Source organism: Siphateles boraxobius, unplaced genomic scaffold, assembly GCF_051911475.1.
Source record: "Siphateles boraxobius isolate OS27281-9 unplaced genomic scaffold, OSU_SipBor_1 248, whole genome shotgun sequence".
Lineage (NCBI taxonomy): Eukaryota > Metazoa > Chordata > Actinopteri > Cypriniformes > Leuciscidae > Siphateles > Siphateles boraxobius.
The window spans coordinates 120,001-136,798 of record NW_027508864.1 but is presented as its reverse complement, the minus strand read 5'-3'; the positions used below and the strand labels follow the sequence as shown (position 1 = coordinate 136,798).

At 43.2% G+C, this 16,798-nt stretch overlaps 1 protein-coding gene across 1 annotated transcript in view; it reads left to right on the top strand.

Moving 5' to 3' along the window:
• Window positions 1–338: 338 nt before the first annotated feature.
• The window catches only part of LOC143749434 (uncharacterized), a 60,324-nt gene continuing 43,864 nt past the window's right edge, over window positions 339–16,798 (top strand). Inside the window, exons 1-7 of the mRNA XM_077241926.1 lie at window positions 339–619; window positions 960–1,023; window positions 4,619–4,908; window positions 11,777–14,366; window positions 14,460–14,504; window positions 14,917–15,035; window positions 16,616–16,748. Coding sequence (XP_077098041.1) covers window positions 516–619; window positions 960–1,023; window positions 4,619–4,908; window positions 11,777–14,366; window positions 14,460–14,504; window positions 14,917–15,035; window positions 16,616–16,748 — 3,345 coding nt within the window. The 5' untranslated portion in view covers window positions 339–515. The remainder of the gene's footprint in view (window positions 620–959; window positions 1,024–4,618; window positions 4,909–11,776; window positions 14,367–14,459; window positions 14,505–14,916; window positions 15,036–16,615; window positions 16,749–16,798) is intronic.

Here is a 16,798-nt window from a genome sequence, read left to right as displayed (position 1 = left end):
TTAGTTTATTCATGATTCAGTTATAGAGTGCTTGTAATGTCCCATTATTATTCACATTTTATCTGCTTCAGTAGCGTTGAACAGTTACACTGTACAGAATTCATGATAAAATCCGGCTGCTTATACAGTAGCTAGGCTATACAGTTCTTTGAGATGTTAAAAGGAATCAGGCAAATTACTGCATGTCAAGTTAATGATTTTTAATAATCTTTGGTGCTTCACACTTTTATTACTGACACGATTAAAACCGCTTTACTCTGAACTCTTTTGTTATAATAACTAGCTTTCATCTGGCAACAACATGATTCCCTTACAGTTGGTTTATTTACACGAGACGCAGTTTCGCCGCTACAGTTCGTTATGCAGCGAATAAACTCTTGTCCTGTTCTTCTGAGTAATGATTGACTCTTGACTCCTCCCAAACAAACTTCCTCAAACTATCTTCAGTCGATCAGATCTGTGAAACACGGTGAAATGGAGAGAAGCCTCTCCTCAGATGTTTAGTTTTGTTCGTGATGTCCGATGTGAAGACGCAGATGTCCTGGCACGAAGATTTCGCCAAAAACCTTTCCAGGTTCTTTTCCAGGAGTAAATCTGTGGACACGGAGGGGATTGAAAAGTTTGTCTCATTTTCTTCCTTCCTTCTATTTTTAGCTGTTTGTGCTCGAAGAAGTTTGAAGAAGTTTCTGTCGTCTGTGAGTTGTTTCATGTTTTCTCTGAGCCAATCAAACAATCACACTGTTTCTGTTATTCTGCAGAGAGTCTTTTTTCCATAATGTCAAAACGGGCTGGAAATATTTCGAAGAAAAGAGTTATTTAATAGCTCAGGGTGTGTCAGTCAGTGTTCTGTGCGTCTCTGGAGAGAATCTGATATTCGTGGACAGTTGAAGCTGAAGGCAGTTTCTGTGTTTGGGTTGATTATTAATGCTTTGCGTATTCCTCTGATTTGTTTCCCTCAGTGAGATCAGAGAGGCTGATGATGGATCTGCAGATCAAACACCTGAGCAGAACCAGAACACACAGGTGAGACTGACACTTTGAGGAGGAGCTTTCACTGTAGCGTGTGTGTGTGTGTGTGTGTGTGTGTGTGTGTGTTTGAGTGAGTAGAGAAGCAGACAGCAGGAAGGAGAAATATATAAAGATAGAAAATAGAACTATATGAAACACAAAGAATTTGCTGATTTTCTATCAGAGTTAGTACTGGTTGCAGATAAAGTCCTAATTGTTGGTGATTTTAATGTACATGTAGATAATGAAAATGATGCATTGGGATTGGCTTTTAAAGACATTCTGAACTCTATTGGAGTTAGACAACACGTGTCAGGACCTACTCATTGTCGTAATCATACTCTAGATCTAATATTATCATATGGAACAAAGAACAGGTCGCAGGCACTCAGTCAGGTTAACAATGAGGAGAAGGTTAAAGTTAAAAAGCCTTTATTAAATATGGCTTAAATCATTATAAGAGTACAAGAGCCAAAATGTTTTGACCAACACATGGTCTTCTTCAGGGCAGTAGATACGATAGATTGTGGTTGTGTCACGCTATTAGTGCTACTCGATCTTAGTGCTGCATTTGACACTATCAACCACAACATTCTTTTAAATAGACTTGAAAATTATGTTGGCATTAGTGGGATTGTATTAGCAAGGTTTAAATCATACTTATCTGACCGTTATCAGTTTGTAGCAGTAAATGAAGAGATGTCTTATCGGTCACAAGTTCAGTATGGTGTCCCACAAGGATCAGTACTAGGACCGCTGCTGTTCACTCTGTACATGCTACACACACACACACACACACACACACACACACACACACACACACACACACACACACACACACACACACACACACACACACACAGACACACACACTCTGTACATTGCTACCCTTAGGAAATATCATTAGGAAGCATGGTATTAGTTTTCACTGTTATGCTGATGATACTCAGCTCTAAATTTCTTCACGCCCTGATGAAACTTACCAATTCACAAAATTAACGGAATGAATAGCAGATATAAAAAACTGGATAACTAGTAATTTCCTACTACTTAATTCTGAAAAAACAGAGATTCTAATTATTGGACAAAAAACTTCCTCACGAAATATCCTCGAATACTGTCTAACACTTGATGCTGCTCTGTCAAGTCCTCGTCGTCAGTTAGGAACCTGTGTGTGTGTGTGTGTGTGTGTGTGTGTGCTCTTTGATACCAATCTTTCATTTAAAAGTCATGTGTCTAGTATCTGTAAAACTGAATTTTTTCATCTTAAAATATATCTAAATTACGTCATATGCTCTCAATTACAAATGTGGTACAGTTAGTTCATGCGTTCATGACCTCAAGGCTAGATTATTGTAATGCTCTACTGGGTGGTTGCCCTGCACGCTTAATAAACAAACTACAGCTGGTCCAAAACGCAGCCGCTAGAGTTCTTACCACAACCAGGAAGTACGACCATATTAGCCCGATTCTGTCAACACTGGATTGGCTGCATTGGCTCTTAACGCATTATAGTCCTTCTCGTCTATTGCAATCTCAAAATTCCGGCCAGTTGATAATAATAATAATACCTAGAATATCAAAATCAACTGCTGGCGGTAGATCCTTTTCCTATTTAGCACCAAAACTCTGGAACAGTCTTCCTAACATTGTCCGGGAAGCAGACACAGTCTGTCAGTTCAAAGCCAGACTAAAAACACATCTCTTTGGCTTAGCATACACATAACACATTATAGACTTCTATAATTCAATGTTAGGCTGCTTAGTTTAGATCAGCCGGAACTGGGAACACTTCCCTCAAATCCTGATGTACTCGTTACATCATAAGAAGGATGGCGTCTACGCTAATATTGGTCTCTCTGTTTATCCCGAGGTTTACCGTAGTCCGCTGGATCCAAGCCGTATTCGGATCTGATGAAGCACCAACGCCTGGACACACACACACACACACACACACACACACACACACACACACACACACACACACACAGACACACACACACACACACACACACACACACACACACACACACACACACACACACACACACACACATACACATACACATACACATACACACACACACACACACATAGTGTTTCCATGTTTTATGGGGACTTTCCATAGACATAATGATTTTTATACTGTACAAACTGTATATTCTATTCCCTTACACTAACCCTACCCCTAAACCTACCCATCACAGAAAACTTTCTGCATTTTTACATTTTCAAAAAACATCACTTAGTATGATTTATAAGCTGTTTTCCTCATGGGGATCAAAAAATGTCCAACCCGACAAAGCGATTACACGTAGATGATAATGGTTTTCAAAAATTTTCAAAACCTGCACCCTGTAACCTATATCAAAGGTTGCGTTCTCAAGCCACCAAAACCCTGTTGTTGTGCAAATGAGTGGCCAGAACACATTAAAAGTTTTCTGTTTTCTGTTAGAACGGTGTGCCCCTTAAGTTAGTAACTTTATTCTAGAGCTGCTGTAAAGCCAAAACAATTTTGATACTGTAATCTCCTATTATCACTGTAAAGCTGCTTTGAAACAATCTATATTGTTAAAAGTGCTATATAAATGAAGGTGACTGACAGATATTAAAATGGAACATAATAGAGAATGACTGACTCATCTATGGCTAATTCTATTCAGTTTCCCCAAATCAGCTTAACTAATGAGTGTCTGCATTTAAAACACATTTCAGAAACACTGTATGTATATAGTGATGGATAATACAGAACCACCAAAGAAAAGATAAAGGAAGACAGACTGGACTATGTTTAAAACTAAGAAAACAGCTTCAGTTTTCAACTTGCCTAACGCTTACCTATAGAGTTCCTCAGTAAAACTGGCTCTGTAGAGTTTTATAATAGGCTTTGAGCTAAAACTCCTCTCCTATGGCCTCATGGGACGATAACGTGTCCAGCGAATGCACACTTCAGAATCTCTCCAGCAGCATTAGGTCATCCGGGGACTTTGCTCTGTTTTTCAAATACTATGTTTTCGGACATATTACTCTGTTGGTGAACTGTTTTACACAAACAATATGTTAGGGAAATGTTGGGTTTTGGATGCAACGCTAGTCTTAACAGAGAGGCTACGTTTATGCAAGTGTGTGGCCACAAATGTGTAAAACAAGTCAAGGAAATTAAAGTAACAGAGATTGTTTTGGCTTTACAGCAGATCTAGAATAGAGTTAGTGTCCAGCTAAAGTTAGTCTTGATTGATTCACTTCCGTCGCAATGATCATTAGTTATTAATTTAGGGGCCGCTAACACGACACCGTTCTAACAGAAAACCACTTTCTTTCTTTCTTTAGCACTGAAGGGGTTAAGGGGTAGGGTGGGATGTACTGGGGAGGAACATGAGAGGGAGGGGGAGGGGGAGAGAGAGACTTAGAGAGAGGGAGAGAGGGAGGGGTGGAGAGAGAGACACAGAGAGAGAGGGAGGGGGAGAGAGAGAGAGACAGAGAGGGAGGGAGGGAGGGAGAGAGAGAGAGGGGAGAGAGAGGGCAGGGAGAGAGAGAGAGAGAGAGAGAGAGAGAGAGAGATGGTCACTGCTGCTACTGAAGTCGCCTCCCTCTCTCTGTTCTCTCTCAGGAGTCGCTGCCGTCTGACGGAAGCAGCGCGTCACACTCGGAAGACGAGAGCTCGACTCCTCAATCCGCCTCCACAGCACCTCCTGCAGACGGATTCCTCAGACGCCTGGGAAGTCTGTTCCAATTCAGCCGGGCAGAACCGGCCCGAGGACAGAGAGAGAGACAGATCGACACGGACAGCCAGATTACAGCAGAGAGAGAAACGCAAACAAGCGCAAACACACACAAGAGCGGAGGAAGGGAGGAACCGGTGGAGCCGTCTGTGTGTCATTCAGAGCTCACACACACACAGTAAGTCATATCAACGCCACTGGGTGTATATATGTGTGTGTGTGTGTGTTTGTTTGTATGTGTGTGTTTGTTCGTATGTATGTATGTGTGTTTGTTTGTATGTGTGTGTATGTGTGTTTGTATTAGAGCCTGACCAAAATGGATTGTTGGGGGCTGATACCGATATTAAGGAGTAAAAAAGTCAGATATCGATATATCGGCCGATATTCTTTGTGTATATTATAGTACAGTACTTTGTGTGTCCAAACCTTTGACTGGTACTGTATATAGAGTACAGTATATACATAAACAGAATATACACTATATTGCCAAATGTATTGGGACACCCCTCCAAATCATTGAGGCTCACAGTGAGCAGAACGGGACTTGCCTGACTGCATTGTTCCAAGTGTAAAGTTTGGTGGTGGGTGGATGTGGGGGGGTGGGGGTGGGGGGGGGGGGGGGGGGGGGGGGGTTATGGTGTGGGGTTGTTTGGTGGAGGGGGATTATGGTGTGGGGTTGTTTGGTGGAGGGGGGATTATGGTGTGGGGTTGTTTGGTGGAGGGGGGATTATGGTGTGGGGTTGTTTGGTGGAGGGGGGGGGTATGATGTGGGGTTGTTTGGTGGAGGGGGATTATGATGTGGGGTTGTTTGGTGGAGGGGGGATTATGATGTGGGGTTGTTTGGTGGAGGGGGATTATGATGTGGGGTTGTTTGGTGGAGGGGGATTATGATGTGGGGTTGTTTGGTGGAGGGGGGATTATGATGTGGGGTTGTTTGGTGAAGGGGGGATTATGATGTGGGGTTGTTTGGTGGAGGGGGATTATGGTGTGGGGTTGTTTGGTGGAGGGGGGATTATGATGTGGGGTTGTTTGGTGGAGGGGGATTATGGTGTGGGGTTGTTTGGTGGAGGGGGATTATGGTGTGGGGTTGTTTGGTGGAGGGGGGGTTATGATGTGGGGTTGTTTGGTAGAGGGGAGTTATGGTGTGGGGTTGTTTGGTGGAGTGGGGATTATGGTGTGGGGTTGTTTGGTGGAGGGGGGATTATGGTGTAGGGTTGTTCGGTGGAGGGGGGATCATGGTGTGGGGTTGTTTGGTGGAGGGGGATTATGGTGTGGGGTTGTTTGGTGGAGTGGGGATTATGGTGTGGGGTTGTTTGGTGGAGTGGGGATTATGGTGTAGGGTTGTTTGGTAGAGGGGAGTTATGGTGTGGGGTTGTTTGGTGGAGTGGGGATTATGGTGTAGGGTTGTTCGGTGGAGGGGGGATCATGGTGTGGGGTTGTTTGGTGGAGGGGGATTATGGTGTGGGGTTGTTTGGTGGAGTGGGGATTATGGTGTGGGGTTGTTTGGTGGAGGGGGGATTATGGTGTGGGGTTGTTTGGTGGAGGGGGGATTATGGTGTGGGGTTGTTTGGTGGAGGGGGGATTATGGTGTGGGGTTGTTTGGTGGAGGGGGGATTATGGTGTGGGGTTGTTTGGTGGAGGGGGGATTATGGTGTGGGGTTGTTTGGTGGAGGGGGGGGGGGGGGGGGGTTATGGTTATGGTGTTTTTAGTTCCAGTGAAAGGAACTCTTAATGCTTCAGCACACCAAGACATTTTGGACAATTTCATGCTCCCAACTTTGTGTGAAGAGTTTGGTGATGTTCCTGTTCCAGCATGACTGCGCTCCAGTGCACAAAGCAGGACCATAAACGCATGGATGAGGAGTTTGGTGTGGAGGAACTGGACTGGCTGCACAGAGTCCTGAACTCAACCTGATAGAACAGCTTTGGGATGAATTACAGCGGAGACTGAGAGCTTCTCGTCCAACATCAGTGCCGGACCTCACTAATGCACTTCTAGAAGAATGCTCAAACATTCCCATAAACACACTCCTAAACCTTGTGGAAAGCCTTCACAGAAGAGTTGAAGCTGTTGTAGCTATAGGGTGGTGCAACTCCATATTAAACCCTACGGATCAGGAATGGGATGTCATTAAAGTTCATGTGCATGTAAAGGAAGATGTCCCAAAACTTTTGGCAATATAGTGAATTTACATAAACACATCTTTTGCAATGATCATTTAAATGTGGTGATCAAACACTTATAATGATGTGACAAAGATATGTAGTGGAGGCAGGGTGAATGATAGAATGATAATGACATATTTGAGTTGGAACCAAACTAGCTTGCATGGCATGTTCTATTCTATATTATATTCCAAATACTGCAGCTTAATCTTCACTAATGACTTCATCTTTTTATTTAGTAATGTTATATCAAAAATAACAATGTAATGAGTGTCACTGGCAAAACCTTATCATCTTCTATTATTAGTCGTATTTCCTCTAGTCTCTACCAGTGGTGGAAGAAGTACTCAGATCTTTTACTAAAGTAAAAGTGATAATACCGTAATGAAAATGTTCAATTACATATTTAAAATCGTACTTAATTAAAAGTACATACATAGTCAGCAAAATGTACTAAACCTGAAAGCACTCCTCATGCAAAATGCCCCTATATAAGGTGTTATAATTATATAAATTATTGTAATATTGCTTGATGTTGTAACGACATCAGTCAAGCGGTGTCTTAACAGTAAGTTGTTAACTAGTTAGCAGTGCGGTGGTGGCATGAGTCTGTCGAATGGTGATTTAACGCTACGTTGTCATCTGGTGAGACGCAATGCTACAAAGTAAATAAACAATGTCCCCGTCTTTTACTCTCACAATGAGCTTATCATACTCGTTTGCCCATGTTTCATTCCTTGTCAGTGGAGTGGAAGCTAATGTGTGTGTATCTTACACGTGTCTGAAGAGACCTCATTACTGAAGTGAAAGGGTTGGCTGGTGTCACTACAGTGACCTGGGTCGCCACTAACAAACAATAGAGCGCGCTCTGCTGGAAAAACTATGTAATTACACAATTTACAGGCATTTTTTCTGCATTATATGTTCTATAAAAAAAATTCATATCGGTGGCATATCTGCATCATACACGGCAATGCCAATATATCTGCGACAGGCTCATAACGGCCGATAAAATTGCCAGCCCGATAAATTGGTCGGGCTCTAGTTTGTATGTGTGTGTGTATTGGTGTGAGAGTGTGTGTGTGTGCATGTCCGTCCGTGTGTGTGTGCGTGTGTGTGTTTTTTCAACGTTTTGTTCAAAGGTTTGGGTTAGCCTTTTGTGTGAATATAAAAGCGATAGAAGTCTATGATTTACATGGCTAAAGAGAGTGTGTGTGTGTGTGTGTGTGTGTGTGTGTCGAGGACACTGGTTTCTCTCATACTTCAGTCGATGTGACTGCGACCCCCTGAGGCCTGGCGCCTGCTGATGATGTCATCAAACCGGCCATGAAAACATCCACAGTGCTTTTTCATTCAGAACGTCCTGCCAAAAGGATGTTCATCACTGTAACTGGTGTTTTTGCAGCTCCGGTGTGTGTTATGTTATCAGACGTGGTGTCACACACAGAAGCTGTCTATATGACGTATTACCAGATAAACCATCTGAACTCTGATGATTGTGGATCATATCTGCACTTTATTGAGCTGTAAACGTCTATGCTGTTTCTCACATATGTGAGCGACGTGTTCCTCTCTGTTTCTCAGTGATTTCATACACAGGATTGATGGAGTGCGTGTTTATTTGGTTGTACTTTGGGGACATTTTCAATTGGAAATACAATCGATAATGAGTTATTTGTGTGTATACCTTATCATATCTTCATTAATGTATTATGAACTTTTGAAAAGTGAACTATCCCTTTTGCAAAATCAACAAATATTTAAATATATCAATAGAACAAAACGACCCACATTTAAATCTCTTAATTGTCTTGATCACTGGTGTTTGAGTGACTGCAGCACTTATAAATGCACTAGACAACACTATAAATACAATATATCTAGATGTAAATCCACAGGATCACTCGCATCATCATCATTATATATCGTCATATCGCCCAGCACTAAAGCATACGGCATTATCGAAGAGTAGGACTTTCTGTAAAGATTCTTTGGAAGTGTGTATTGTAAAAAGTGCTTTACCGTTAAATATAACAGTAACAATTTACTATAAGGTTCGTTAGTTAACATTAGTTTACATGAACTAATAATGACCTGCATGTTTACAGCATTTATTAATCTTTGTTAATGTTAATTTTAACATTTACTAATACTTTATTAAAATCTTGTTAATATTAGTTAATGCACTGTGAACTAACATGAACTAACAATGAACAGCTGTATTTTTATTAACTAATGTTAACAAAGATTGACAAATACAGTAACAAATGTATTGCTTATGGTTAGTTCATGTTAGTCAGTAAATTAACTAATGTTAACTAATGAACCTTATTGTAAAGTGTTGCCAATATAACTTGACTTGGTTGACTGGATGAATTTGTGGTGTTTTGCATGAATAATCGTCGTCTTGAAGTTCATTGAATTTGAGTGACATGATACTGACATTTTACTTGAGGGGGGTAAAGCGGTATGTTGATGTAGGAGAACAGAGACGGATAAATAAGAGGAAAATGTATTGTATTTGCAATTTATTTAAGAGTTGGAGTAGAAAGTGTTCAGAGGATTTCTATCATGAAATGGCTTTGTTTACTCCGAAACTTTAGAGTCCTACAGGCAGACGGACTGTGGAGGCTCGTTCAGACAAGCCTGACTGACAGTTAATCAGCAGAAAGACAGCGCTGAGATCCACAGACACAAGTACAACACCGAACCAGCAGAACTCATGCAGTCAGACGCCTCTCTCTGAGCACTTCAGCAGCTTCTGCATTTCCAGATCCTCATTACACTGTGTTCCTCTGCAAAACTACTGAAGGTTCAGATAGTGGTGTGTCAGTTTCATGTTCAGTTTAACGTCGTGAAGAGTGAGAGTGAGGCTTGCAGAAGTGAGAGAGAGAGTGTGAGTAAGTGAGAGAGTGTGAGTTTGAGAGTGAGTGTGTGAGTGTGTGTGAGTGTGTGTGTGTGTGTGTGTGTGTGTGTGTGTGTGAGAGAGTGTGTGTGAGAGTGTGTGTGTGAGAGTGTGTGTGTGAGAGTGTGTGTGTGAGAGTGTGTGTGTGAGAGTGTGTGTGTGAGAGTGTGTGTGTGAGAGTGTGTGTGTGAGAGTGTGTGTGTGAGAGTGTGTGTGAGTGTGAGTGAGTGTGTGTGAGTGAGTGTGTGTGAGTGAGTGTGTGAGTGAGTGTGTGAGTGTGTGTGTGAGTGTGTGTGTGAGAGTGAGTGAGTGAGTGAGTGTGTGAGTGTTTGTGACAGTGAGTGAGTGAGTGTGTGTGTGTGAGTGAATGAGTGTGAATGAGTGTGAGTGAGTGTGTGTGAGAGTGAGAGTGAGGCTTTCAGAAGTGAGAGAGAGAGTGTGAGTAAGTGAGAGAGTGTGAGTTTGAGAGTGAGTGTGTGAGTGTGTGTGAGTGTGTGTGAGTGTGTGTGTGTGTGTGTGTGTGTGTGTGTGTGTGTGTGTGTGTGTGTGTGTGTGTGTGAGAGTGTGTGTGAGAGTGTGTGTGTGAGAGTGTGTGTGTGAGAGTGTGTGTGAGTGTGTGTGAGAGTGAGTGAGTGAGTGTGTGAGTGAGTGTGTGTGTGAGTGAGTGTGTGAGTGAGTGTGTGAGTGTGTGTGTGAGTGTGTGTGTGAGAGTGAGTGAGTGAGTGTGTGAGTGTTTGTGACAGTGAGTGAGTGAGTGTGTGTGTGTGAGTGAATGAGTGTGAATGAGTGTGAATGAGTGTGAGTGAGTGTGTGTGAGAGTGAGTGAGTGAGTGAGTGAGTGAGCAGTATGTCACTGCTGTTGGCTAATGAAGGTCGGAGTAACAAAAGCGAAAGACCTCTGAGGAGACTCTCATCTCTCTTGCGTTTGCTGACGGTGTGCTGATGCTGAAAAGCGTGTTGTAATGGTTATTTCCATGTAGCACAGAACAGAAGCTGTAAGCTCGTCCACTGGGAATCCATGTTTGACAGGAAGCCGAGCTGATAAAACAGATTTATTCACTCTCGGCCCATGTTTGTGAGTCCAAGAATAGAAACACCTCAGTTCTTTCATTGTCTTACTTAAGGTGAAACTTCTTATTCTAAATTCTATTTATATCACAGTTTGCTTGAGATCCAAGTGTCTGGTTAGAGCCTAAAAGACATGAGAACAAAGAGAAGACATGTTGTGTGTGCACAACACTGAGAGTATTGCATTTGACTTACTGTTTACTGAGCCTTTATCATCAGTTTAAAATTTCAGTTGCTGTGTAAATGATGAGTTTTATTCAGCCCTCTACTCCAGTTCTCTCATCCGATTGTGAGTACCACAGCATTCAGAATAACCAGTACTGTCTGTTCATCAAATAAAGCAATTTAATGTCTTTAGAAGGCTTGGAATATAATGCACTAAAACTTTGGTGGTGACTTTTTTGAGCTCGTCAGTAACAACAATGGCTAACGTACAGAATCGAATTTGGATCGGTCCCATACTGATCAATACTTGATCTGACAAAAAAGTCTGTATCGGACTGATACTGATACTGGGAATAGGATTATCCGCATCTCTAATCTTTTATAATGTTCAATTGTTTTGTAATGGGTTATGGTTAAATCTTTTCTTTACTTTTTTTAAGTTTGTTTTTATTTTAATTATTTGCATTGTACAGTACAATTGTGTGATGGTTTCTGTACTGCGCCTACAGGCAGTAGGTGCTTTTGTGTAGATGCTGCTTATGAATATTGAATAAGTATAATGTTTTACTTTCTGCTTTTACAACAGAAATGTGAGACAAAGAGGGCACTATAAATGTCATGAGTGTGTGCTTTAATATATCTCAAATGTTTGGTTGTCTTTCCTGTTTATGTATCCATTCGTTGTGTGTGGAATTGTGCAGGGATAGTTTTACTAGTGTCTCTTTGTCTTTCTTCTGTTCAGATCTCAGGAACAGACAGAGGAAGATAGAGGTAATGCCGTAAACATCAATGCCAAAGAGCGCTCGGAGGAGAAGAGACGTCGTGATCTAGCCTGTCCTCCTGTGGTGACTTATGGCACGTACCGTGGATTGAGGGAAGTCAGAAAACCAAAGAAGAAGCATCGAGTCGAGCTTCACTCGCCCATCTCTGAGGGAGAAGAGGCAACTCAACCCGACAGCCATGAGGACGACGAGATCTCCTCTTCCTCTGTTAACACAATGAACTCTGATAGTCATGAATATCCCACTGCACTAAATCAAGCATCTCCTTCACAGACACAACAGATAGAGGACAGATTGACACTGAGTGACTTATTAGATGAGGTTCCTACTGTTGAATCTGGACTAACTCCAACCCACCAACTACCTCATGTTACAGACTCTGACCGGTTGCTTACCTGCATAGATGTCTACAGAATTCCTCAAGCAGCAGAACCAAGTCTGTTGAATGACCCGGTTAACTGCAGACAGGAGCATTGTGCCCAGGGTGTTACGTTAGAGGCAGTATCAGGGGACACCAATGATCTGACACCATCAAACGCACAATCAAACTCTTTCACAGTCCATCACGACACAGTCCCCATTCCAGAACAGAGCTCAGAGCAACCAAAACCATCAGTAATTGTAAACAGAACAGATGATCTAGCCCCAGATTCCCAGGCACACCAGCGTCCAGAGGAGTCCAAGCTGAAACGGGCTGTGGTGGATTCTGGAGTAGATGAAGAGGTCCTACATTTGGAGTCTAAAAAGATGGTGGACAGCATCCTGACAAATGCTCTTGCTGCCCTGCAGAAGATGGAAGTATCTGAAACGGAGCATGGCATACTGTTAACCTGTGAACTTCATGAAGGCTCAGAGGCAGTGCTGTTTGAAGGGTTAGATGGTCGTGGAGATGGAGGCACTGAAGCAGAGCATCAGTTTCGTGTGATGCTGTCGGACCAGACGCTGTCTGTCGTTCTGGAAGAAGAGCTAGCAGGAACCTGTAGGTCTCCACCCTCCTCAGGGTACGAGTCCATCGCTGGCTCCGACACTGACATCAGGGGCATTGTGGGACTGAACTCCGAGCTCACCACTACCTGTGCTCCAGTCGGCTCTCAAAATGAGAACCAGACCGTTCTTGAATATTTAGTTGAGGAAAAAAATGTGGATGTAACTGGTTCCCGTAAGTGCAGTCCTGCTGATGACGAGCCATTATCCCAAAACCTCCAAAGCCATAGGGATGTTGTTCATAAAACAGACTTCAAGCTCTTCCTACCTGCTTTGACAGAGGAGTCTCTCTCACGAGAGCATCACACTGGAGACGTCTCTGCATGTAGAGATAAAGGGGGAAAGAGACCTCAGGATACAGCCAAAGACAATGCAATGAGCAATAACAACCTGAATGGTTCCTGTGACACTTCCATCATCACTCCTGCTTCAGCAGAACATCAGGATAGTCTTCAACAAAGCCAAACTCTCAGTGACCACTTTAGCTGCAGTCTTGCATCGGACACAGTTGATTCTGATATGTCAGAAATTAAAGAACAGCCATCAGCTATACGAAGCCATGAATCTGAGGAGACCGAAGCACCTTATTCAGCCAGCAGTCAACAGGAACCGATCTCTTGTGACTCTAGCGCTGGAACAGATTGCAGTGTCCAGCTGTGCGTGAATGAAGTCCAGTGCTCTGGAGGGCAGCACCATCCTTCTCCTTGGGTCTCAGTCCGAGCGTTTCGCTGTGACATCACCGATGACCAAAGCCTGAGTCCCGCCACACTCGAGGAGCATCTGAAGCCAGAGCTCGGTGTGAACCCAGGTATATCAGCCGTGTCTGTTTCAGACCAGAGAATTCACCTCGACCCCATGGACAGTTCCAGCAGAACTGCGGCTTTCGCTCCCCATCATTCCCGATTTCAGGATCTCGACCTCCACCAGGTAGACGGAGGCTTCGCCATCATCAGTGAGGAGGAAGAGAGTGACATGGTGTTCGTGAACGACACCAGGCCCATGCACAGTCCCAGCACGCGTCGAGCCAAAGCGTACCCCTTCTCCCTGTCCCCCATCTACGAGGAGGAGTGTGTGCGTGAGGAGGCCGTGGGCCGGGAGACGCTGCCGTTCCCCCCAGTGGCCGAGGAGGAGCAGAGAAGCGTTGAGCAGCCGGCCTCCTCTATACTCTTACTCCTGCAGTCCGTCAGCGAGAAGCTGCAGTCCAGTGTGATCTGCAGTTCAGCTGAGGGCTCCTCCAGCGCCTCTCCGACAAGCTACCGCTACTCCCGCGGAGACGACAGTGAGGAAGATGACGAGGACTCCAGTAATCTCCTGAGCCGCCAGCTCTCCGGGGCCGAACATGAGCCGAACGCTGAGCATGAGCACAGCTCAGATACTGATCGCACTGCTAATGACGCTCCGGAGACAATACAGGAGCAGCAGGACTGGGATGGCACACTGGGTAATATTGGAAAGAGTGCCAATACCCCTTTCTATCAGTACTTGAAATCCAGACTAATGCCATCAGATGATGAAGAACCTCAAGACATTAAACGCATTGTGCGTCGTAGTGGATGCAATGCAATGGTCAGTGTAAGCAGAGTAAGATTTTAGTCTAACATGAGATATGTCTGTATATATTTGTAAAAGAACTGCTTTTATTTCTTCGTGTCCTCACAGGAAGAGAACAGAGGGTTTGGAAAGGTCAACCCTAGACCGACACCAGTAAGTTCTTCTCTATGACTGTCCTTCATTAGGCATCTTATGCTTATGGTTGTTTGTGTTCAGTCTGAGCGCCTGAGACTTTGAACTGATTTCTACATTTCCTTTGCATCGCCCAATAGGGCTTTGGACCAGTAAAAGTAGGGCACACACTCTAAAATGTAAACGTCCATCACTTGTTTAGATTGTGCCAGTATCACATTGTCAGGATTATAATGTTAACGCTCAACGCTCACCTTTATTTATATAGTGCTTTATACAATACAGATTGTTTGCAAAGCAGCTTTACAGAGATAACAGGAAAAGGATGTATTTCTGCTGTTGTTTAGCTGGAGTCAGTTCAGATCATCTGTAACTCGTGTGTGTGCTCATTGGTCTTTTGGTCCCCACTGCTGATGTTTTTTTGCAAACACAGATGCTCATCTACGAGGGTCAGTCACTCAGCGCTGAGAGAAGAGAAATCTGCGACAATGTGGAGGACACTGGGAAGGATCTGTTTGCTCACGGAGCCACGCTTCACGCGCTGAGAGGATGGTGATCATATTTACTTCCATTAGAAAATACATCTCACTGTAATGCTTAAACAACACACACACACACACTCACTCACTCACTCACTCATATACACACACAAACACACTCACTCACTCACTCACTCATACACACACACACACACACATAGTCACACTCACTCACTCACTCATACACACACACACACACACACACACACTCACTCACTTACTCACTCACTCACTCACTCACTCACTCATACACACACACACACTCACACTCTCTGAGTTGACAGTGATTTGTGTTTATGGAGAGCTGTAAGTCCAGTTGTGCTGCTGTCCATGAAATGAGCTCATATCATAATTTTTAATCTAAGTGGACTCCCATTGGCTCTCAGACAGAGACTGAGAGTGTGTGTGTGTGTGTGTGTGTGTGTGTGTGTGTGTGTGTGTGTGTGTGTGTGTGTGTGTGTGTGTGTGTGTGTGTGTGTGTGTGTGTGTGTGTGCATAAGTGCGCTGCAGCTCATGTCTAATATATGAAGTGATTGTGTCTCCATTTTTCTGGCTTGTTTTAAAAGAGCTCTGAGAGATTATGCAATGTCGACTCGCTAATGCATTTCCACAGACGCGTCTGCATTATTCAGCAGGACTCGAGAGCGCGTGGGAAATCACATGGGGTGTTTTTAACTTTGTTTTGCGTAAACCTTTCCAGTGAAAATGTGCTGGTGCAGTGGACAGAAGGCTGATTTGATCCAGAGAGTTTATGAATAAAACAGTGGCGTCACGCACAGATGTTGAGATGTTCTTTAAGGTTTATGGAGTTAAATATTTCTTAAGTGTATGTGTTCCTGTCCTGTGTGTGTGTGTGTGTGTGTGTGTGTGTGTGTGTGTGTGTGTGTGTGTGTGTGTGTGTGTGTGTGTGGTTTTAACCTTTATTTCTATAGCACTTTATACAACACAGATTGTTTTAAAGCAGCTTTATAGGGATAAACAGGAAAATAACATGTAAATTCTGTGATGCAAACAGAGGTCTGCTGTAAAGCAGCTTTAAAAAGTCAATAATAAACTGATTTTTTTGTGTGTATTTGTTGTATTTTAAAATGTTGTCTTGCTGTATTGGCTGTTAGCTTGGCCAGGTCTCTCTTGTAAATGAAATTTTAATCTCAATGAGACTTCCTGGTAAAATAAAGGTAAATAAAATAAATAAATAAATTATTCAGCTGAAGTCAGTTCAGTGTTGGTTCAGTTCAATAACTGTGTAAGTTAATCAATAATTAAATTAGTTAATTTCATCTGTAAAGCGCTCTGCAGAAAACGGTGATGTCATCATCAGCTCAGCTCTCATACGGCACATCAGTTCAGTCAGATCAATAATCATGTGGAATATGAAGTGTTCCAGTGATCCATTGATATCATTCAGAGTATTTCATCCAGTTTCTTCTGTTTCTTAATGCTTTCTGTTCAGTCTCTTCAGACTCTCTATTAGTCTCCACAGCAACATCCTTGAAATTCTGTGTGTGAGTGTGTGTTGCTGCTGTTGTGTGTTGCTTGTTAAGATGATGATGTATGTTCTCATTGTGTGTGTGTGTGTTTGTGTGTGTTTAGTTGGCTGCTGTATGTGGATTCGTGGTACCGTGGCTCATGTGTTGTTCTGGAGGAGGGTCAGACTGTGAAGACCAGCAGAACCGATCCCGATCCCAGTGCGGTTCTGTCTGTGGGATCCATTAGGACATTGAAGGTATAAGGAGCTGCCGCTTTCTCAGGCCTTTCCATTACTATAGGTTATAT